Source organism: Mobula hypostoma, chromosome 3 (assembly GCF_963921235.1).
Source record: "Mobula hypostoma chromosome 3, sMobHyp1.1, whole genome shotgun sequence".
NCBI classification, from domain to species: domain Eukaryota; kingdom Metazoa; phylum Chordata; class Chondrichthyes; order Myliobatiformes; family Myliobatidae; genus Mobula; species Mobula hypostoma.
This window is the reverse complement of record NC_086099.1, coordinates 114,359,072-114,383,370: the sequence shown is the minus strand read 5'-3', so window position 1 is coordinate 114,383,370 and position 24,299 is coordinate 114,359,072. Positions and strand designations below refer to the sequence as shown.

The window sequence follows — 24,299 nt, the reverse complement described above, 5'->3', positions numbered from 1 at the left end:
ATTAGGTGCCGCCCGGCACGTAATTGTCGGCCCAGATCAGAGGCGACGCAATCGGCAATCGCCTCTGATCTGGGCCAACATTTACGTGCCAGGCGGCACCTAATCAATTAACTTGTTTATTTCGGCTTTTTTCTTAAAGGTGTGCTGGGTGCGTTCTGGCTACTGCTTGTACCACTGCATTCTTCGCAGCCCAGAGGTAAGTCAACAGTATCATAACATTTTAAGTAACGTTTGGATATTAAACACACAGTGCATATTTTCCTCGTATGAACAGATAAAATCATTGTAACACACCAATATCGCTGAATCAGTGGGAGCCCCGGGCTTGTTTCCCTGCAACAAGACGGTCCTATCGAGGGGTGATGGGAGACAGCGATACTCGAAGGGGGTTCCTTATGTCCAGTCTATTCCGCAATTTAGTTTTCGTTGCATTCATTGCAGAAAACTCCGCTTCGCAGCAGTATGATGTTGGAAATGGAAGCAACGCCTTCAGTGCTTTCGTGGCTTTCTCAGGATATTCAGCCTTGACTTTGATCCAGAATGCCGGCAGAGATGTTATGTCAAACATACTTTTCAGCCCGCCGTCATTTGCAAGCTCAAGGAGTTGATCTTTTTCCCGCGCTGACATGGATGATTCAGCGGGGACATTCACAAATGGCTCACGGACCCATTCCCTTGCATGTCTTGGGTCGCTGATGGGCGTGGAGGTGACAGGGAATGAGGAAAGGTGCAGCTGACTCATATCATTTCATATTGCCAAATCATATGTGTGTTATGGGACAGTGTACAGGGAGTTTTACTCTGTGTCTGACTCCTGGGAGAGTGTGATGGGACAGTGTAGAGCGAGTTTCACTCTGTGGCTGAACTGCCTACTGGGAGTATGTAGAAGGAGTTTCCTCTGTCTCACCCCTGGGAATGTGATGGGGCAGTGTAGACGGAACTTGTTTCTGTATTGAACCCCTGGGATTGTGTAATGGGAGAGTGGATAGGGAGCTTCACTCTGTGTCTGAACCCTTGGAGTTTAGGTTACGAGAGAGTGGAGGGAGTTTAACTCTGTGTCTAACCTCTGGGAGTGTGTGATAGGACAGTGTAGAGGGAGATTCACTTTGTGTCTGAACTGTGTGCTGGGTGTGTGTGATGGGACAGTGTCGAGGAAGTTTCACTCTGACTAACCCCTGGGAGTGTGTGATGGGACAGTGTAGAGGGAGTTTCACTCTGTGTCTAACCCTGGGAGTGTGTGATGGGACAGTGTCGAGGGAGTTTCACTCTGTGTCTAACCCTGGGATGTGTGATGGGACAGTGTCGAGGAAGTTTCACTCTGACTAACCCCTGGGAGTGTGTGATGGGACAGTGTAGAGGGAGTTTCACTCTGTGTCTAACCCTGGGAGTGTGTGATGGGACAGTGTAGATGGAGTTTCACTCTGTGTCTGACCCTGGGTATGTGTGATGGGACAGTGTCGAGGAAGTTTCACTCTGTGTCTGACCCTGGGTATGTGTGATGGGACAGTGTAGAGGGAGTTTCATTCTGTGTCTGACCCTGGGAGTGTGTGATGGGACAGTGTAGAGGGAGTTTCACTCTGTGTCTGACCCTGGGAGTGTGTGATGGGACAGTGTCGAGGGAGTTTCACTCTATGTCTGACCCTGGGAGTGCGTGATGGGACAGTGTAGATGGAGTTTCACTCTGTGTCTGACCTTGGGTATGTGTGATGGGACAGTGTGGAGGAAGTTTCACTCTATGTAACCCCCTGGGAGTGTGTGATGGGACAGTGTAGATGGAGTTTCACTCTGTGTCTGACCTTGGGTATGTGTGATGGGACAGTGTGGAGGAAGTTTCACTCTGACTAACCCCCTGGGAGTGTGTGATGGGACAGTGTAGAGGGAGTTTCACTCTGTGTCTAACCCTGGGAGTGTGTGATGGGACAGTGTAGATGGAGTTTCACTCTGTGTCTGACCCTGGGTATGTGTGATGGGACAGTGTCGAGGAAGTTTCACTCTGTGTCTGACCCTGGGTATGTGTGATGGGACAGTGTAGAGGGAGTTTCATTCTGTGTCTGACCCTGGGAGTGTGTGATGGGACAGTGTAGATGGAGTTTCACTCTGTGTCTGACCCTGGGAGTGTGTGATGGGACAGTGTCGAGGGAGTTTCACTCTATGTCTGACCCTGGGAGTGTGTGATGGGACAGTGTAGATGGAGTTTCACTCTGTGTCTGACCCTGGGTATGTGTGATGGGATAGTGTAGATGGAGTTTCACTCTGTGTCTGACCCTGGGTATGTGTGTTGGGACAGTGTGGAGGAAGTTTCACTCTGACTAACCCCCTGGGAGTGTGTGATGCCTCTTTGTCCTCCTGTTTCCCATAGGAGCCTCTGTTCTCGGCACAGGATCGCTTTTTCCAGGAGCTCTTTGACTCGGAACTGGCGGCTCAGGCTTCAGCAGAGTTTGACAATGCTATGAAGGAGTTGGCAGGACAGGAGCCACAGCTCGTTGAACAGTTCCATAAGCTGTCTGAGATCGTGGGCAGGGTTGGTGAGTTTTGTTCACTCCCAAGTTCAACCTGCGCTGGGGGTCTTGGTCGTTTTGCACTGAGTCTTTTATATGTGGGGCCCTGGAAGGGGGAGCACTGACCCAGACCACCCCCACCTCACCAAACACAGGAGTACAGGGGCACAGGAGTAGCCAGTCAGTGAAAAGAGGTATGGAATCGAGTAGTAGACTGCATACAGTGGCTGAGATATCTTGCACTAATGGTGGTAGGCTGTGCATTCTCAGGAGGGATGTTTACTGATAAGGATTCATTTTTCAGCAGGGACATGCAGAGTGTACACTCAGGGATGTGATAAAGTGGCCATTGTAGTGGAACCTAATGTGATCTTCTGCTGCTGTAGCCCATCCACTTCAATGTTCAACATGTGCATTCAGAGATGCTGTGCTGCTCACCACCATGGTTGTTCTGAGTTACTGTCGCTTTTCTCTCAGTTTGAACCAGTCTGGTTAATCTCCTTTGACCTCTCTTGTTAACAAGACTTTTTTGCCCACAGAACTACCGCTTCCTGGTGTATTTTGTTTCTCAACCTACTCTTTGTAAATTATAGGCTGTTATGCATAAAAATCCCAGGACATCAGCAATTTCTGAGATACTCAAACTGTCCCATCTGCCACCAACAAACATTCCACAGTCAGTAACTTAGATCACATTTCTTCCCCCAATGTCTGAGCAACAAGTGAACCTCTTGACCATGTCTGCATGTTTTTTTGCATTGAGTTGTTGCCACCTGATTGGCTGATCAAATATTTGAAACAATGAGCAAGTGTACCTAATAAAGTTGCCATTGAGTAAGTTATAAACTTGTATATTGGATCGACCACAAACAAGAGAAAATCTGCGGATGCCAGAAATCCAAGCAATGCACACAAAATGCTGGAGGAGCTCAGCAGGCCAGGTAGCGTCTATGGAAAAGAGTATAGTCAATGTTTCGGGCCAAAACCCTTCAGCAGGACTGGAAACAAAAGATGAGGAGTCAGGGTGAGAAGGTGGGGGGAGAACAATAAGGTGAAAGGTGAAACTGGTAGTGGGGAGAAGGGGAGGGCTGAAGTAAAGCGATCTATCCCAGGTTTTCAAAAGAGGAGATTATTGGGGCCTTTAGCCAAAGGTGATGTCTCAGAGGACTCAAGAAAATCCAGTGTTCTCCCTTTGTTTAAGAGAAGCATTAGAAACAAAGGAGAATATAACCACAAGAGATTCTACAGTTGCTGGAAATCCAGTACAACACACGGAAAATGGTGCAGGAACTTGGCAGGAAGTATCTATGGTAATGGATTAAATTTGGCTTTTTTGGACACATCAACAGAAAAGACCTTCATGTCAAAGTGAAAACAGATCTTTATAAATTGGTCTAAATTTATTACAGTTATTAAACACAAAATAAACAATTGTATAATTACTCACACCCTTCAAGTCAATATTTAGTAGATGCACCTTTGTCAGCAATTACAACCTTGAGTCTGTGGGGATTGGCCTCCATCAACTTTGCACATCTGGACACTAATTTTCCCCCATTCTTCTTTACAAACCTGCTCAAGTTCTGACAGATTTCATTGGGATCATGAGTGAACAGCCCTTTTCAAGTCCAGCCACAAATTCTCAATTGTACTCCAAGGGATATTCTAGACTCTCACTTTGCCACTCCAGAACATTAACTTTGTTTTTAAGCCATTCCTGTGAAGTTTTGTGCTTATGCTTGGGGTCATTGTCTTGCTGGAAAACAAATCTACTAAGGTGCTGTTCTCTTGCAGACTGCATCAGGTTTTCCTCCATGATATCCCTGTATTTTGTTGCATTCGTTTTACCTTCTACCTTCACAAGCCTTCCTGGGCCTGCTGCAGTAAAGCATCCCCACAGCATGATGCAGTCACCACCATGCTTCACGGTAGGTGTGGTGTGCTTTTGATGATGTGTGACATAACCATAGAGTGGGCAAAAAGAACCTTCTTCCAGCTGATTTCCACAGGCCTTCGGGTAAACTCTAGCTAAGATTTCATCTGAGTTCTTTTCATGTGAGTGGCTTTCTCTTTGCCATTCTCCCATAAAGCTGTGACTGGTGAAGCACCTGGGCAACAGTTGTTGTATGTGCAGTCTCTCTCATCTCAGCCACTGAAGCTTGTAACTCCTCCAGAGTTGCCATTGGGCGGCCTGCTCCAGGCGGATTTACAGCTGTGCCATACTCTGTCCTTTTCCTGATAGTTGACTTAACTGTACTCCAAGGGATACTCAGTGACCTGGAAATTTTCTTGTATCCATCTCCTGACTTCTCAATAACCTTTTCTCAGAGTTGCTTGGAGTGTTCTTTGTCTTCATGGTGTAGTTTTTGCCAGGATACTGACTGACCAGTAGCTGGACCTTCCAGATACAGGTGTATTTCTGCGATGAACATTTGAAACACTTTGACTCCGCCCAGTGATCTTCATTTAACTAATTTTGTGGCATATAAAACCAACTGGCTGCCCCAGTGATGACTTGGTGTGTCATATGAAAGGGGGTGAATACTTATTCTATCAATTATTTTGTGTTAACATAAGGGGTCAACATAGGAGCATTTGGCTGCTTTGGGCCTGTACTCACTGGAATTTAGAAGAATGTGGGAGGACTAGAAAGGGTGGATGTGAAGACTATGGTGGGGTATCCAGAACTTAAGGGTACAGCCTCAAAATTGAGGGGTGACCTTTTAGAACAGGGGTGAAAAAGAATATTTTTAGTCAGAGGGTAGTGAGTCTGTGGAATGCTCTGCCACAGACTGTGGTGGAGGCCATGTCCGTGGGTATATTTAAGGCAGAAGATGATAGTTTCCTGATTAGTAAGGGCATCAAAGGATATGGCGAGAAGGCATGTGTGGAGTTGAGTGGGATCCAGTATCAGACATGATGGAATGGTGGAGCAGACTCGATGGCTGAATGGCCTAATTCAGCTCCTGTGTCTTAAGGTGTTTTATATTTATAATTATTTTAGATCACTTTGAGGAGATCTGTTTTCAATTTGACGCAGAAAAGTCTATTTTTGTTGATCAGTGTCAAAAAAGCCAAATTAAATCGACTGTGGTTCAATCTTTATACTCTATACTTTATTGTTGCCAAACAATTGATATTAGAGCATACAGTCATCACAGCGATATTCTGCGCTTCGTGCTCCCGGAGTACAAATTGATAGTAAATATTAAAAATTTAAATTATAAATCATAAATAGAAAATAGAAAATCTTATAAAACAAAAAAACATGAAAACTTCCAAAGGAGAGTGAATACTTTTTATAGGCACTGTATATGTGTGTATATATAGGCACACAGAAACACAGAAAACCTACAACACAATACAGGCCCTTTGGCCCACAAAGCTGTGCCAAACATGTCCCTACCTTAGAACTACCTAGGCTTTACCCATAGCCCTCTATTTTTCTAAGTCCAGGTAGCCTTCCAGGAGTCTCTTAAAAGACCCTATCGCTTCCGCCTCCGGCAGCCCACTCCACACACTCACCACTCTCTGCGTAAAAAATCTTACCCTGACATCTCCTCTGTACCTACTTCCAAGCAGCTTAAAACTGTGCCCTCTTGTGCTAGTCATTTCAGCCCTAGGGAAAAGCCTCTGACTATCCACACGATCAATGCCTCTCATTATCTTATACACCTCTCATCCTCCGTTGCTCCAAGGAGAAAAGGCTGAGTTCACTCAACTTATTCTCATAAGACATGCTCCCCAATCCAGGCATCATCCTTGTAAATCTCCTCTGCACCCTTTCTATGGTTTCCACGTCCTTCCTCTAGTAAGGTGATCAGAATTGAGCACAGTACTCCAAGTGGGGTCTGACCAGGGTCCAATAAAGCCGCAACATTATCTCTCGGCTCTTAAACTCAATCCCATGATTGATGATGGCCAATGCACCGTATGCCTTCTTAACCACAGAGTCAACCTGCGTAGAGCTTTGAGTGTCCTATGGACTCGGACCCTAAGATCCCTCGGATCCTCCACACTGCCAAGAGTCTTACCATTAATACTATATTCTGCCATCATATTTGACCTACCAAAATGAACCACTTCACACTTATCTGGGTTGAACTCCATCTGCCACTTCTCAGCCCAGTTTTGCATCCTATCAACGTCCCGCTGTAACCTCTGACAGCCCTCCACACTATCCACAACACCTCCAACCTTTGTGTCATCAGCATATTTACTAACCCACCCCTTCATTTCCTCATCCAGGTCATTTATAAAAATCATGAAAAGTAAGGGTCCCAAAACAGATTCCTGAGGCACTCCACTGGTGACCGACCTTCATGCAGAATATATCATCATGCCACAATGTGATACGTCAGCACCTTGCTTAATGTAAGCCCAAAGTTCGAAGTGAAATTTATCATCAGAATCCATTCATGTCACCACATACAAACTTATTTTTCCTGCTGGCATACTTAGTTAATCTCTGGAACAGTAACTGTAAACAGGATGTACGGACAGCAAACTCTGCAAAGGAATATAAGTAAATCGAGATAAATAATAAGCATGAAATAACAAGTCCTTTAAGTGAGACCATCGGTTGTGGGAACTCAAAGTAGAATAAGTGTAGTTATCCCGTTTTGTTCAAGAGCCTGTGGGTTAGTAACTGTTCCTGAACCAAGTGGAGCGAATTCTGAAATGACTGCCTGAGCATTGTCAGCTCAGAAAGGCTCTTAATGCACTGAGATTGTGTAGTTTGTGGAATTTACAAGAAAACATTCAAAAATAGCTCCTAATGTATATTTTAAAAAGCAGTTGAAATCTGTGTTTCAATGGAAACCACAGACAGACACAATTGAGTTGCAGTCAAGACTGAAGTGAGTGTGAACAAAATTGCAGTGCCTATACAGAAATCTGCCGGGTTGTGCAAATTGTGTTACAGTTGTTTCGGGGGCTCACATACACCAAACAAATGCAGATTTAAAAGCAAAGCTTTCAGAAAATGCAACAATGCAAGGAGTATTATGATCAAAGCAGATGAACTTAGAGCATGGATCAGTACTTGGAGCTATGATGTTGTGGCCATTACAGAGACTTGGATGACTCAGGGACAGGAATGGTTACTTAGAGTGCCAGGTGCTTCAGAAAGGATAGGGAGGGAGGCAAGAGAGGTGGGTGTGTAGCACTGTTGATCAGAGATAGTGTCACGGCTGCAGAAAAGGAGGAAGACATGGAAGGATTGTTTCCGGAGTCTCTGTGGGTGGAAGTTAGGAACAGGAATGGGTCTATAACTCTACTGGGTGTTTTTCATAGACCACCCAATAGTAACAGGGACATTAAGGAGCAGATAGGGAGACAGATTCTGGAAAGATGTAATAATTATAGGGTTGTCGTAGGAGATTTTAATTTCTCAAATATCGATTAGCGTGTCCCTAGAACAAGGGGTTTAGATGGGGTGGAGTTTGTTAGCTGGGTTCAAGAAGGTTTCTTGACACAATATGTAGATAAGCCTACAAGAGGAGAGGCTGTACTTGATCTGGTATTGGGAAATGAACCTGGTCAGGTGTCAGATCTCTCAGTGGGAGAGCATTTTGGAGATAGTGATCACTTATACCTTATAAGAAAAGGTTGAGTGAACTCAGCCTTTTTTCCTTGGAGTGACGGAGAATGAGAAATGACCTGATAGAGAGGCGCTGATCGTGTGGATAGACAGAGGCTTTTACCCAGGGCTGAAATGGCTAGCACAAGAGGCCACAGTTTTAAGGTGTTTGGAAGTAGGTACAGAAAAGATGTCAGGGGTAAGATTTTTTATGCAGAGAGTGGTGAGTGCGTGGAACAGGCTACCGGCAACGGTGGTGGAGGCAGATATGGTAGAGTCTTTCAAGAGACTCCTGGATAGGTACATGGAGCTTAGAAAAATAGAGGGCTATGGGTAACCCTAGGTATTTTTTAAAGTATGTACATGTTTGGCACAGCATTGTGGGCTGAAGGGCCTGTATTGTGCTTTGGGTTTTCTATGTTCCTTATATAGGACACGTACAAAGAGCATGTCAGACAAACAAATATAAATGGACTGCTCAGGGAAGAGGAAAAGGTAAAAAGTCAAGTTGCAGTTATAAAAAGAGCACTAAACTGCATGCTGTTGATGAAAAATCTGATAATGTTGAGAGTGACACAGATTTGCAATGTGAAACTAGCAATAGACAAGCAAAACAGCTTATGCCAGAAGCGAATGGCAAATTAAAATAGAATTGGACAGTCCCTCAGCTGTTTCTTATATTCTGCAAAATGAGTTTGAATAGCATTTCAAAGACACTTACTGAAGCCTGCAAATATCCAACTAGGAACTTGTACTGGAGAAAAGATAACAGTGGAGTGAACCAGGAGCAGAGTGGAGGCTTAAGGGCTTTGGCTCAATGGGCTTAGGCGGAAACAGGCGAGGCGAGGAAGGTTTGGTATTCATTTTTTGTTGTTATTTGAGGAGAGGGGCAGTATGAGTGTGAGGGCAGTTTGTTGTTCTCGGTGCCAGATGTGGGAGGCCCTGGAGTCTCCAAGCCTCCCGGACATCCACATCTGTGCCAAGTGCGCCGAGATGCAGCTCTCAAGGGACTACGTTAGGGAACTGGAGTTGCAGCTCAGTGACCTTCGTCTGGTCAGGGAGAGTGAGGAGTTGATAGAGAGGAGTTACAGGCAGGTGGTCACACCGGGGCCACGGGAGGCAGACAAGTGGGTCACGGTTAGAAGGGGGAAGGGGAAGAGTCAGGTAATAGAGAGTACCTCTATGCCCCTTGACAGTAGGTACTCCTGTTTGAGTACTGTTGGGGGGGACAGCTTACCTGGGGGAAGCGACAGTGGCCGTGCCTCTGGCACAGAGTCTGGCCCTGTAGCTCAGAAAGGTAGGGAAAGGAAGAGGAGGGCAGTTGTAATAGGGGACTGGATAGTAAGGGGGTCAGATAGGCGATCCTGTGGACGCAGTCCGGAGACCCGGATGGTAGTTTGCCTCCCTGGTGCCAGGGTCCGGGATATTTCTGATCGTGTCCAAGATATCCTGAAGTGGGAGGGTGAGGAGCCAGAGATCGTGGTACATATAGGTACCAATGACATAGGTAGGAAAAGGGAAGAGGTCCTGAAAGGAGAGTATAGGGAGTTGAGAAAAAGGACCGCAAAGGTAGTAATCTCAGGATTACTGCCTGTGCCACGCGACAGTGAGAGTAGGAATGCAATGAGGTGGAGGATAAATGCGTGGCTGAGGGATTGGAGCAGGGGGCGGGGATTCAAATTTTTGGATCATTGGGACCTCTTTTGGCGCAGGTGTGACCTGTACAAAAAGGACGGGTTACACTTGAATCCTAGGGGGACCAATATCCTGGCGGGGAGATTTGCGAGGGCTACTGAGGTGACTTTAAACTAGAATGGTTGGGGGGGGGTGGGAATAAAATTAAAGAGACTAGGAGAGAGGAGGTTAGTTCACAACAGGGGGATGGGAACCAGTGCAGAGAGACCGAGGGGTGTAAAATGAGGGTAGAAGCAAAAAGTAGTAAGGTGAAAAGTAAAAGTGGCAGGCTGGCAAATCCAGGGCAAAGATCAAAAAGGGCCACTTTTCAACATAATTGTATAAGGGCTAAGAGAGTTGTAAAAGAGTGCCTGAAGGCTTTGTGTGTCAATGCAAGGAGCATTCGTAACAAGGTGGATGAATTAAAAGTGCAGATTGTTATTAATGAATATGATATAGTTGGGATCACAGAGACATGGCTCCAGGGTGACCAAAGATGGGAGCTCAACATTCAGGGATATTCAATATTCAGGAGGGATAGACATGAAAGAAAAGGAGGTGGGGTAGCATTGCTGGTTAGAGAGGAGATTAACGCAATAGAAAGGAAGGACGTTAGCCGGGAGGATGTGGAATCGATATGGGTAGAGCTGCATAACACTAAGGGGCAGAAAACGCTGGTGGGAGTTGTGTACAGGCCACCTAACAGTAGTAGTGAGGTTGGGGATGGTATTAAACAGGAAATTAGAAATGTGTGCAATAAAGGAACAGCAGTTATAATGGGTGACTTCAATCTACATATAGATTGGGTGAACCAAATTGGTAAGGGTGCTGAGGAAGAGGATTTCTTGGAATGTATGCGGGATGGTTTTTTGAACCAACATGTTGAGGAACCAACTAGAGAGCAGGCTATTCTTGACTGGGTATTGAGCAATGAGGAAGGGTTAATTAGCGATCTTGTCGTGAGAGGCCCCTTGGGTAAGAGTGACCATAATATGGTGGAATTCTTCATTAAGATGGAGAGTGACATAGTTAATTCAGAAACAAAGGTTCTGAACTTAAAGAAGGGTAACTTTGAAGGTATGAGATGTGAATTAGCTATGATAGACTGGTAAATGACACTTAAAGGGTTGACGGTGGATATGCAATGGCAAGCATTTAAAGATCGCATGGATGAACTACAACAATTGTTCATCCCAGTTTGGCAAAAGAATAAATCAGGGAAGGTAGTGCACCCATGGCTGACAAGGGAAATTAGGGATAGTATTAATTCCAAAGAAGAAGCATACAAATTAGCCAGAAAAAGTGGCTAAGTGAGGACTGGGAGAAATTCAGAGCCCAGCAGAGGAGGACAAAGGGCTTAATTAGGAAAGGGAAAAAAGATTATGAGAGAAAACTGGCAGGGAACATAAAAACTGACTGTAAAAGCTTTTATAGATATGTGAAAAGAAAAAGATTGGTTAAGACAAATGTAGGTCCCCTACAGACAGAAACAGGTGAATTGATTATGGGGAGCAAGGACATGGCAGACCAACTGAATAACTACTTTGGTTCTGTCTTCACTAAGGAGGACATAAATAATCTTCCGGAAATAGTAGGGGATAGAGGGTCCAGTGAGATGGAGGAACTGAGGGAAATATATGTTCGTAGAGAAGTGGTGTTAGGTAAATTGAAGGGATTAAAGGCAGATAAATCCCCGGGGCCAGATGGTCTGCATCCCAGAGTGCTTAAGGAAGTAGCACAAGAAATAGTGGATGCATTAGTGATAATTTTTCAAAACTCTTCAGATTCTGGACTAGTTCCTGAGGATTGGAGGGTGGCTAATGTAACCCAGCTTTTTAAAAAAGGAGGGAGAGAGAAACCGGGGAATTATAGACCGGTTAGCCTAACATCGGTGGTGGGGAAAATGCTAGAGTCAGTTATCAAAGATGTGATAACAGTACATTTGGAAAGCGGTGAAATCATCGGACAAAGTCAGCATGGATTTGTGAAAGGAAAATCATGTCTGACGAATCTCATAGAATTTTTTGAGGATGTAACTAGTAGAGTGGATAGGGGAGAACCAGTGGATGTGGTATATTTGGATTTTCAAAAGGCTTTTGACAAGGTCCCACACAGGAGATTAGTGTGCAAACTTAAAGCACACGGTATTGGGGGTAAGGTATTGGTGTGGGTGGAGAATTGGTTAGCAGACAGGAAGCAAAGAGTGGGAATAAACGGGACCTTTTCAGAATGGCAGGCGGTGACTAGTGGGGTACCGCAAGGCTCAGTGCTGGGACCCCAGTTGTTTACAATATATATTAATGACTTGGATGAGGGAATTAAATGCAGCATCTCCAAGTTTGCGGATGACACGAAGCTGGGTGGCAGTGTTAGCAGTGAGGAGGATGCTAAGAGGATGCAGGGTGACTTGGATAGGTTGGGTGAGTGGGCAAACTCATGGCAGATGCAATTTAATGTGGATAAATGTGAAGTTATCCACTTTGGTGGCAAAAATAGGAAAACAGATTATTATCTGAATGGTGGCCGATTAGGAAAAGGGGAGGTGCAACGAGACCTGGGTGTCATTATACACCAGTCATTGAAAGTGGGCAAGCAGGTACAGCAGGCGGTGAAAAAGGCGAATGGTATGCTGGCATTCATAGCAAGAAGATTCGAGTACAGGAGCAGGGAGGTACTACTGCAGTTGTACAAGGCCTTGGTGAGACCACACCTGGAGTATTGTGTGCAGTTTTGGTCCCCTAATCTGAGGAAAGACATCTTTGCCATAGAGGGAGTACAAAGAAGGTTCACCAGATTGATTCCTGGGATGGCAGGACTTTCATATGATGAAAGAGTGGATCGACTAGGCTTATATTCGTTAGAATTTAGAAGATTGAGGGGGGATCTGATTGAAACGTATAAAATCCTAAAGGGATTGGACAGGCTAGATGCGGGAAGATTGTTCCCGATGTTGGGGAAGTCCAAAACAAGGGGTCACAGTTTGAGGATAGAGGGGAAGCCTTTTAGGACCGAGATTAGGAAAAACTTTTTCACACAGAGAGTGGTGAATCTGTGGAATTCTCTGCCACAGGAAACAGTTGAGGCCAGTTCATTGGCTATATTTAAGAGGGAGTTAGATATGGCCCTTGTGGCTAAAGGGATCGGGGGGTATGGAGGGAAGGCTGGTACAGGGTTCTGAGTTGGATGATCAGCCATGATCATACTGAATGGCGGTGCGGGCTTGAAGGGCCGAAGGGCCTACTCCTGCACCTATTTTCTATGTTTCTACCTGTAGGAATGATATTTGTTACAGTGAAATACAATCAACATGTGGCAAAAACAGGTGGGGCAGCATTGTGGGGCTGCGATTGGCTGAGACAACTACAACTTGATTGGAGATCCATCGACCAGTTGCAGGCCACATACCTGCAATGAAGCTAACTGAAAGCAAATTGAGAAAGATACTGGATGATGTCACAACTGTCTCCATGCTGTAAACCATCAACGGTTCCCAACAGAAGGCAAGCAGGTGTCGGTGCCAACATCTGTGCCTCTGGTTGGAAAGCATATTGGACCAAGGAAGAACCATGCTGCTCAGAGAAACTGTGATAATGAGAGAAGTGTCTGACTACGGCAGGTTACACAGGCAACATATCTGAGAAAGTTTCTGATATGTTAATCAAGCAGTGGCTTGGTTTTAAGCAGGGAGAATTCAAGGAGCTTCAGGAAAGCTGCAAATATTTGGGTTTTGTGAGTATAAAGAACCAGTATCTGCTCTGTGTGCAGTCAGGTTATCGCATGAACTTCAAGACGCAAAGATCAAAGCCCAGCTGGATGAATGTAAGGCCAAAGAGAAAGGAATCAATGGAGATACGAACACAGAGGATTCGTCAGATGATGTTGTGGATGCAGAAATCAAGAGGAGAGATCAGTTCGTAGAGCGAGCAATAGATGAATTAATCAGAGAATACTCCAGTGAACTAAATGCTCCTTCCCAAGGTTAAGATGCACAAACTCGAAGAAAACAAAGGAAGGAGAAGAAATGTGTCCAGAGCTGTCAGTCTCAGAGTCAACTCCTACATCCACCATGGACAAGTCTCACCTGCCAAGCAGACTGACCTTCCTTCTCAGGAAAGATGTCCCATAGGAGTAAGAAAGCTTTCACAGCCATTGAGTCTTTAGGCCTGAATGGGACAACTTAAAATTTGCTATGCTGTGGATGTCTGTAAATAATAGTTGTTCTTTGTATCTGGAGTTGGAGTTTGTAGCTAAACAAGGAGTAGTGTTGTGTATTTAATATTTTATTAATCTGGTATATATTGCTTTATTAATCATTCTTTGTTTAAATACTTCTTTCTTGTTATATGTCCAAATACATGAATTATGTACATCATCCACTACCTCATGCCTTGCTTAAAGTAAACCCAAAGTTAGACCGGCATTCCTGACTCCCGTGTCTTCCTTTGGACACAACAGTAGGTAGGAGAGGTAAGAAGCCAGAGATATTGCTCCTCATCATGGCAAAAAAGGAATTGGAATTAAAATGGTTGGCCACTGGGAAATGTTACCTTCCTATCATAGTAGGGAATTATTGGTGAAGACTCTACTTGCATATGATAAAGTGTACACTTCTTTCTGATGATTGGCATGGTTTTACGCAGGCGAGATCATGTGTGACAAACTTTTTAAGATTAGATTATGAGGACACTCAGTCCTCGTTTATTGTTATTTAGAAATGAATGTATTAAAAAAGATACAATGTTCCTCCAGTATGATATCACAGAAACACAAGACAGACCCAGAGTAAAATTGATAAAAAAAACCACATAATTATAACATATAGTTACAACATTAAAAAGCAATACCGTAATTGGATAAGAGCACACCATGGGCACCATAAAAAAAAAAGTCTCAAAGTCCCGTTAGCCCCAACATCTCACGCAGACGGTAGAAGGGAGAAACTCTCCCTGCCATGAGCTTCCAGCGCCGCAAACTTGCCGATGTAGAATCCTGGAAGCACCCGACCACAGTCCCGACTCTGAGTCCATCCGGAAACTTCGAGCCTCCGACCAGCCCTCCGACACCGAGCACCATCTCTGCCGAGCACTTCGACCCCGCCCCGACCGCCAAGCAACAAGCAAAGCCGAGGATCGGGGCCTTCCCCTCCAGAGATTTCGGATCACACAGTAGCAGCAGCGGCGAAACAGGCATTTCAGAAGTTTCACCAGATGTTCCTCCATGCTTTCACGTCTGCCTCCATCAAATCAGAATTGTGCACGGCATCCTACTTTGACAGATAACAGATATCATCACCGGAGAGGCCACGCGCGCCGCCATCTTCTCCTCCTCCTCTTTGTCAGGACGAAGGGTCTCGGCCTGAAACATCGACTGTACCTCTTCCTATAGATGCTGCCTGGCCTGCTGTGTACACCAGTAATTTTAATGTGCGTTGCTTGAAATTCTAGCGTCTGCAGATTTCCTCGTGTTTGAAGTCCTGTTACAGCTGGACAAAACTTTGGTCGGGTCACACTTGGAGTGCAGTGGACTCTGGTTAATTGGGACACATTAACCAGTACATTTTGGCCTAATTAAGTGACTGCCCCAAGGAGTGAGAGTTTCTTGGAAATAGTTAAAAAGGCCTTCAAATCCTTTGTAGTTTCTAATGTGTTAAAGTAGTGTGATCTTTTCATTTTTACTCCTGGCCCTTTTCTGGTTTCTCCTGTCCTCAATGCCTGAAACCATAGAGCAAAACAGTTTGAAATAGGCTTAAAGCATATTTCTCCCCAGTGAGAGCTGACAAAACTCTCTGCTATTTGAACACAAACACAAGCTATTGACACTATTTAAAATCTATTCTGTCCAAGCACAGTGTACTAGCAAACAGGCACACAGCTGACGTGAGTTAGAAACACCTACAGCAACAATTGACAAGCTGGCTCATCCAAGCAGTTGGACAGGTTGGAGGGGCCAAGCGGTGCCTCCTGAACTGCTGGTCTGTGGCTCCTAGGCAGGCAGGTAGGCTGGAAGGTCACACTGCTCAGAGCGGAGAGCCAGCCCACGTCTCGCCCAGCCCACGACTGCCTTGCTGCTTTTGCGTTCTCTACTTCTGATCTTTCTTAAAATGGCAGGAACTGACCCGGCTTCGCAGCAAGAATTTACTTCCTGTTTACAGCAAACACTCAGCGGATTGGCTAAGAATGCAAGTGACCTTCAGGTAATGTATCTTCACATGGACCTCACTCCTCAATGATCTCTCTGACCTCAGCCAGTCTCCCCCTCAGATCCCAGGGCCCCTGTGACTCCCTCTCTCTGACCCAGTGCACCCATGACCCTCTCTCTACGACGCCCCGTGACTGTGGTTCTCTGAGCCTCCCCCACACATTCTCCCTCCCCCCATGACTCTCACTCCCTTACCCCCCCCACGTCTCTCACTCCCTCACACCCTCACGTCTCTCACTCCCTCACCCCGCCCGGCTCTCACTCCCTGACCCCCCCCTCACGGCTCTCACTCCCTGACCACCCCCCCCACGGCTCTCACTCCCTCACCCCCCCCACCCGGCTCTCACTCCCTCACCCCCCCCACCCGGCTCTCACTCCCTCACCCCCCCATGGCTCTCATTCCCTGACCCCCCCCCACAGCTCTCACTCCCTGACCCCCCCCCCACCTGGCTCTCACTCCCTGACCCCCCCCCACCTTGGCTGTCACTCCCTGACCCCCCCCACCTTGGCTGTCACTCCCTGACCTCTCTCCCCCCCCCGTGGCTCTCACTCCCTGACCCCCCCCACGGCTCTCACTCCCTGACACCCCCCCCCACGGCCCTCACTTCCTGACCCCCTCCCCACGTCTCTCACTCCCTGACTCCCCCCCCCACCTTGGCTCTCACTCCCTGACCCCCCCCCCCCCACGGCTCTCACTCCCTGACACCCCCCCCCACGGCTCTCACTCCCTGACTCCTCTCCCCCCCCGTGGCTCTCACTCCCTGACCCCCCCTCACGGCCCTCACTTCCTGACCCCCCCCACGTCTCTCACTCCCTGACACCCCCCCCCCGTTTGTGACTCTGTCTCTGGTTGCACGCCCCTGTGTGGTACGCTCCCTTTTCCCCACCAGCCACCCGGTCTTGCGCCCCTCTAAATATCTGCTGTATTTCAGACTTCCTGCCCACCGCCCACGCGCAGTGACTGTTTGTGTCTGCCCCCGGCTGCAGGGCTCAGAACTGTCAGAAGAGGAGCTGTCTCAGGCCATGGACGGCCTGGGGCTGGGCGACGGTGATTCAGAGGCTGGCCTGGTCCCCATCATGCAGGGCATTGTGCAGGGCTTGTTGTCCAAGGAGCTGCTTTACCCGTCCGTGAAGGAGATTGCTGACAAGGTGGGTGGCAGGAGGTGGGCTGGGCTTTAACGTGAGAGTCACGCTGGCACAGGCTTATTGCCAGCGGGTAATCAGGGTGGCAAGGTGATGGTGTTACCCTTTATATTCCAGCTGAGCTTTGAATGAACTGCCCCTGTATTCAGATCCCTGACTAAAGGGGAATACAGGAGAGAGCTGGGGAACAAGCTTGGGCAGAGTAGCAGACGGGAGGTGTGGAGAGGCAGGAAGAACATCACTGGCTTCAGTCAGCCTCGCTGTAGAGCCTCAGAATGCAGCAGTGAATGGCTTAAACCAATTCTTCAATAGCTTCGACAACTTTCCACCTGTTCACGCTCCCGATCATGTTTTTCGATGTTTCTAGTGCCTTCAATACCATACAGCCCTCTTTGTTCGGGGGAAAACTTCATTCAATGCAGGTTGGCACTTATATTGTATTCTGGATAATGGATAACCTGACTGGCTGACCACAGTCTGAGCGGCTTCAGAGCTGTGTGTCAGACATGGGTATAAGCAGCACTGGGGCCTCACAGGGGACTGTATTGGCTGTCTTCCTGTTTACCCTGCATACCTCAGACTTCTGATTCAACACTGAGCCATGTCACCTGCAGAAATTCTGTGCTGACTCAGCAATAGTTGGGTATATAAAGGGAGGGCAGGAGGGTGAATACGGGGCCCTGGTGGAGGACTGTGTCAAATGGTGCAAGCTGAATCATCTGCAGCTCAACATCAGTAAGACAAAGGAGATGATGATGAAGACTAAACCTGCGTTGCTCCTTGTTACTATTGATGATGAGGACCTACAAGTACCTGGATGACAGACTTGAGTGGAGCACCAGCATGGAGGCTGTGTACAAGAAGGCCCAGAGTCGCCTCTACTTCCTGAGGACTGAGGTCCTTTGGAGTGTGCAGGCCTCACCTTCGCATTCCACCAGTCTGATGTCACCAGTACAATCTTCTATGCTTTGGTGTGCTGGGGCAATGGTATCAACAGGCTCAATAAACTGATTAGAAAGTTTGCTGGCACCAGGGCAGGAATGGATTCTCAACACTCCTGGATTTCGGTGCTTTAAAAGGGATTGAGAGGGCGGAAAAAGGGGAGGAGGGGTAGCATTACTGGTCAGGGATACTATTAGAGCTACAGAAAGGGTGGGTAATGTAGCAGGATCCTCTTTTAAGTCAGTATGGGTGGAAGTCAGGAACAGGAAGGGAGCAGTTATTCTATAGGCTGGTAGCAGCAGAGATACCGAGGAGCAGATTGGGAGGCAGATTTTGGAAAGGTGCAAAAATAACAGGGTTGTTATCATGGGTGACTTTAACTTCTCTAATATTGATTGGCACCTGATTAGCTCCAATGGTTTAGACGGGGCAGAGTTTGTTAAGTGTGTCCAGGATGGATTCCTGTCACAGTATGTGGACAGGCTGACCGGGGGAATGTCATACTAGATCTAGTATTAGGCAATGAACTGGGCCAGGTCACAGATCACTCAGTGGGTGAGCATCTGGGGGACAGTGACCACCACTCCCTGGCCTTCAGCATTATCATGGAATAGGATAGAATCAGAGAGGACAGGAAAATTTTTAATTGGGGAAGGACAAATTATGAGGCTACAAGGCTGGAACTTGCAGGTGTGAATTGGGATGATGTTTTTGGTGGGAAATGTACTATGGACATGTGGTCGATGTTTAGAGATCTCTTGCAGGATGTTAGGGATGAATTTGTCCCAGTGAGGAAGATAAAGAATGGTAGGGTGAAGGAACCATGGGTGACAAGTGAGGTGGAAAATCTAGTCAGGTGGAAGAAAGCAGCATACATGAGGTTTAGGAAGCAAGGATCAGATGGGTCTATTGAGAAATATAGGGAAGCAAGAAAGGAGCTTAAGAAGGGGCTGAGAAGACCAAGAATGGGGCATGAGAAGGTCTTGGCGAGTAGGGTAAAGGAAAACCCCAAGGCATTCTTCAATTATGTGAAGAAAAAAAGGATGACAAGAGTGAAACACAGAAATAGAGTGAAGGTAGGACGGATTAGAGATAAAGGTGGGAAGATGTGCCTGGAGGCTGTGGAAGTGAGCGAGGTTCTCAGTGAATACTCCTCTTCGGTATTCACCAATGAGAGGGAACTTGATGATGGTGAGGACAACATGAGTGAGGTTGATGTTCTGGAGCATGTTGATATTAAGGGAGAGGAGGTGTTGGAGTTGTTAAAATACATTCGGACGGATAAGTCCCCGGGGCCTGACAGAATATTCCCCAGACTGCTCCACAAGGCGAGGGAAGAGATTGCTGAGCCTCTGGCTAGGATCTTTATGTCCTCGTTGTCCACGGGAATGGTACTGGTCGATTGGAGGGAGGCGACTGTTGTCCCCTTGTTTAAAAAAGGTAGTAGGGATAGTCCGGGTAATTATAGACCAGTGAGCCTTACGTCTGTGGTGGGAAAGCTGTTGGAGAAAATTCTTAGAGATAGGATCTCTGGGCATTTAGAGAATCATGGTCTGATCGGCGACAGTCAGCATGGATTTGTGAAGGGCAGATCGTGTCTAACAAGCCTGATAGAGTTCTTTGAGGAGGTGACCAGGCATATAGATGAGGGTAGTGCAGTGGATGTGATCTGTATGGATTTTAGTAAGGTATTTAACAAGGATCCACACGGTAGGCTTATTCAGAAAGTTAGAAGGCATGGGGCCCAGGGAAGTTTGGCCAGGTGGATTCAGAATTGGCTTGCCTGCAGAAGGCAGAGGGTGGTGGTGGAGGGAGTACATTCAGATTGGAGGATTGTGACTAGTGGTGTCCCACAAGGATCTGTTCTGGGACCTCTACTTTTTGTGATTTTTATTAGCGACCTGGATGTGGGGGTAGAAGGGTGGGTTGGCAAGTTTGCAGACGACACAAAGATTGGTGGTGGTGTAGATAGTGTAGAGGATTGTCAAAGATTGCAGAGAGACATTGATAGGATGCAGAAGTGGGCTGAGAAGTGGCAGATGGAGTTCAACCCGGAGAAGTATGAGATGGTACACTTTGGAAGGACAAACTCCAAGGCAGAGTACAAAGTAAATGGCAGGATACTTGGTAGTGTGGAGGAGCAGAGGGATCTGGGGGTACATGTCCACAGATCCCTGAAAGTTGCCTCACAGGTGGATAGGGTAGTTAAGAAAGCTTATGGGGTGTTAGCTTTCATAAGTCGAGGGATTGAGTTTAAGAGTTGCGATGTAATGATGCAGCTCTATAAAACTCTGGTTAGGCCACACTTGGAGTACTGTGTCCAGTTCTGGTCACCTCACTATAGGAAGGATGTGGAAGCATTGGAAAGGGTACAGAGGAAATTTACCAGGATGCTGCCTGGTTTAGAAAGTATGCATTATGATCAAAGATTAAGGGAGCTCGGGCTTTACTCTGTGGAGAGAAGGAGGATGAGAGGAGACATGATAGAGGTGTACAAGATAATAAGAGGAATAGATAGAGTGGATAGCCAGTGCCTCTTCCCCAGGGCACCGCTGCTCGATACAAGAGGACATGGCTTTAAGGTAAGGGGTGGGAAGTTCAAGGGGGATATTAGAGGAAGGTTTTTTACTCAGAGAGTGGTTGGTGCGTGGAATGCACTGCCTGAGTCAGTGCTGGAGGCAGATACACTAGTGAAATTTAAGAGAGTGCTAGACAGGTATATGGAGGAATTTAAGGTGGGGGCTTTTATGGGATGCAGGGTTTGAGGGTCGGCACAACATTGTGGGCCGAAGGGCCTGTACTGTGCTGTTCTATGTTTTAAAGGCTGACTCTGTGAGAGGACTCAAACTGGACACACTGGAGTCTGTCGTGGAACAACGGACCCTACAGAAAATGCTGACAATTCTGGACAATGTTTCTCTCCCTCTGCAGGACAGCTTGGCTGAACAGAGGAGCACATTGAGTAATAGACTTCAGACAACTGCAGTGCTCCAACGAGCACTATGTGAGGGCATTAGGCTCTGTAATAAGTCACCCTACAGCTGGAGAAGTGATCACCCCCTCCTGTTAGACTTTTTGAAGTAACATTTTTATTGTTTCTAACTTCTCTTCTAATACTTGTAAATCTGTGCACTTGTAATGCTGCTGAGACTGAAATTTGCCTTTGGGATCAGTAAGGTTTCCCTCACATTCCGCCCCCCCCCATTGAGCTATAGAGTCACTGAGTGTGTTTGACAAGTGTTCAAATGGGACAGGAATGGCGAGAGAACTGGGGGTGGAGCTGAGGTTGTGGTCTTGTGAGAGGAGAGGGAAGGGGCAGCAGAGGGGTGTAGACTAGAGGAAGGGAGGTCAGGGAGCGGACTGGGGGGTGAGGGGAGGGGCTGGACTGGAGTGGGTGGGGAGGGAGGGGAGGGAGTGGACTGGAGGAGGTTGGAAGGAGCTGAACAGATTTTTCCTGTTTATCATGTTCCTGTATTGAACTGCCCTGCTGTGAATTGTCCCTGCCCCTCTTCCCATCCCCCTGAATTGTCTCTGACCCTCTCCCCTTCCCCTGAATTGTCCCGGCACCTCTCCCCTTCCCCTGAATTGTCCCTGACCCTCTACCCATCCCCCTGAATTGTCCCTGTCCCTCTCCCCATCCTCCTGAATTGTCCCTGCTCCTCTCCCCATCCGCCTGAATTGTCTCTGACCCTCTCCCCTTCCCCTGAATTGTCCCGGCACCTCTCCCCTTCCCCTGAATTGTCCCTGTCCCTCTCCCCATCCTCCTGAATTGTCCCTGCTCCTCTCCCCATCCCCCTGAATTGTCCCTGACCCTCTCCCCATCCCCCTGAACTGTCCCTGACCCTCTCTCCTTCCCCTGAATTGTTCCTAACCCTCACCCCATCCCCCTGTATTGTCCCTGACCCTCTCTCCTTCCCCTGAATTGTCCCTGACCTTCTCTCCTGAATTGTTCCTGACCCTCTCCCCTTCCCCTGAATTGTCCCTGACCCTCTCCCCTTCCCCTGAATTGTCCCTGCCCCTCTCCCCATCCCCCTGAATTGTCCCTGACCCTCTCCCCATCCCCCTGAATTGTCCCTGACCCTCTCCCCTTCCCCAAATTGTCCCTGACCCCTCTCTCCTGAATCATCCCCAAATTGTCCCTGAACCCCTCCTTCCCAGAATTGTCCCTGACCCTCTCTACTTCCCCATATTGTCCGTGACCCTCTCTCCTTTCCCTAAATTGTCCCTGACCCTCTCCCCCGAATTGTCCCTGACACTCTATCCGGAATTGTCCCTGGCCCTCTCCCCTTCCCCTAATTGTCCCTAACCCTCTCCCCTTCCCCGAACTGTCCCTACCCCTCCCCTGAATTGTCCCTACCTCTCTCCCCTGTATTGTACCTACTCCTCTCCCCCGAATTGTCCCTGACCCTCTCCCCATCCCCCTGAATTGTCCCTGACCCTCTCTCCTTCCCCCTGAATTGTCTCTGCTCCTCTCCCCATCCCCCTGAATTGTCCCTGACCCTCTGTCCTTCCCTGAATTGTCCCTCTCCCTCTCCCCTTCCCCCGAATTGTCCCTACCCACTTCCCTGAATTGTCCCTGACCCTCTACCCATCCCCCTGAATTGTGCCTGACCCTCTCTCCTTCCCCGAATTCTCCCTGACCCTCTCCCGTTCCCTGAATTGTCCCTGACCCTCACCCCATCCCCCTGAATTGTCCCTGACCCTCCCCCATCCCCCTGAATTGTCCCTGACCCTCTCCCCTTCCCCGAACTGTCCCTACCCCCTTCCCCGAATTGTCCCTACCCCTCCCCTGAATTGTCCTACCTCTCTCCCCTGTATTGTACCTACTCCTCTCCCCCAAATTGTCCCTGACCCTCTCCCCATCCCGCTGAATTGTCCCTGACCCTCTCCCCTTCCCGGAATTGTCCCTACGCCTCTCTCCTTCCCCTGAATTGTCCCTGACCCTCTGTCCTTCTCCGAATTGTCGCTGACCCTCTCCCCATCCCCCTGAATTGTCCCTGACCCTCTCCCCATCCCCCTGAATTGTCCCTGACCCTCTCCCCATCCCCCTGAATTGTCCCTGACCCTCTCTCCTGAATTGTCCCTGACCCTCTGCCCTTCCCTGAATTGTCCCTGCCCCTCTCTCCTTCTCCCCTGCTAGTACCCGGAGTGGCTGGAGTCACAGCGCCCCTCGCTGCCGGAGGAGGAGCTGCAGAGGTTTCAGCAGCAGCACAGGCTGATGGGAAGGATCTGCGCAGAGTTCGAGGCAGAGCGGGATGGTGAGCCGGAGGACAGAAAGAACGCTCGCTTTGAGACCATCCTGGACCTCATGCAGCAAGTGAGCGGGCACTAGGGAACCGTCTAACCGACCAGACACCCAGCTCAAACCTTCAGTAGCATTTCCCCTCGCCTGCTCCTCACCACTGATCAGAAACTCAACCAGAGCAGTCACATCAACACCAGAGAGTGAGGATCCTCTCCTGACCACTATCCCTCCCAATCCCCCATTCTCTTGCCACCCCTTCCCCTGCGCAGGACGTGTTCGAGGGGTGAGCTTACTAACTCCTCACAGAATTGATGTGCCAATTTTGAAACGTCTTGCTGCCTATAGCGTCACGCTAATTACTACCTTACCGTTGCACCTCAGTCTGATCCTGGAAAGGAATTAAGGTGCCACACCATCCCCCCCGTCATGGACGTTCCTCCTGTGTCCTTCCACAGTCCAGAAACGTACTGGTTTGTAGGTCAATTGGTCATTGTAAATTGTCCTGTGATCAGGCTTGGGTTAAGTTGCGAGTCAGTGCATGGCGCTGCTCAAATGCCAGAACAGGCCACACTCTGCTGTGTCTGTCATAACTATAATTCATGAAATTGAGCTGCAGAGAGATGAAATTTTGGTTCAAGGATGAGATGGAATTTTGGTTCAGCGGTAGGTGAGTGGGACAGTGGATGACTTGGGAAGATTCTGGGCAGGATGTGATTGGCATGGCAGATGAGGGGCAGGGTGAGGAGTGATAGGGCTGGACATCTGAACCACTTCGTGTATGAAACATGTCCCTCAATCCCTCATGTTCCTTCTCGTCAAAACCATTAAATCCAGGCCCCCTTGTATCGTCCACTGATGGATATACCTTTCCTCCAACTCCAAATTCCATCTTCAACAATGCTGTGCATCCTCACACCACTCCACCACCATCTTCTCTGCATTGAACAGTAGTTGCCATGTGCCTGCCCGACTGACTCCTTGAGGTTAGGTAAGTTCAGAAAGGAACAGTGAGTTCAAA

The 24,299-nt window shown here is 47.8% G+C and overlaps 1 protein-coding gene across 2 annotated transcripts in view; it reads left to right on the top strand.

Moving 5' to 3' along the window:
- The window catches only part of pex19 (peroxisomal biogenesis factor 19), a 45,447-nt gene that overhangs the window by 18,827 nt on the left and 2,321 nt on the right, over positions 1–24,299 (top strand). Inside the window, exons 3-6 of one of the 2 annotated variants that reach the window (XM_063043614.1) lie at positions 2,360–2,525; positions 15,861–15,946; positions 16,939–17,100; positions 23,177–23,353. In XM_063043614.1, the coding sequence (XP_062899684.1) occupies positions 2,360–2,525; positions 15,861–15,946; positions 16,939–17,100; positions 23,177–23,353 (591 nt within the window). The remainder of the gene's footprint in view (positions 1–2,359; positions 2,526–15,860; positions 15,947–16,938; positions 17,101–23,176; positions 23,354–24,299) is intronic. The other variant, XM_063043615.1, reaches the window with a different exon arrangement.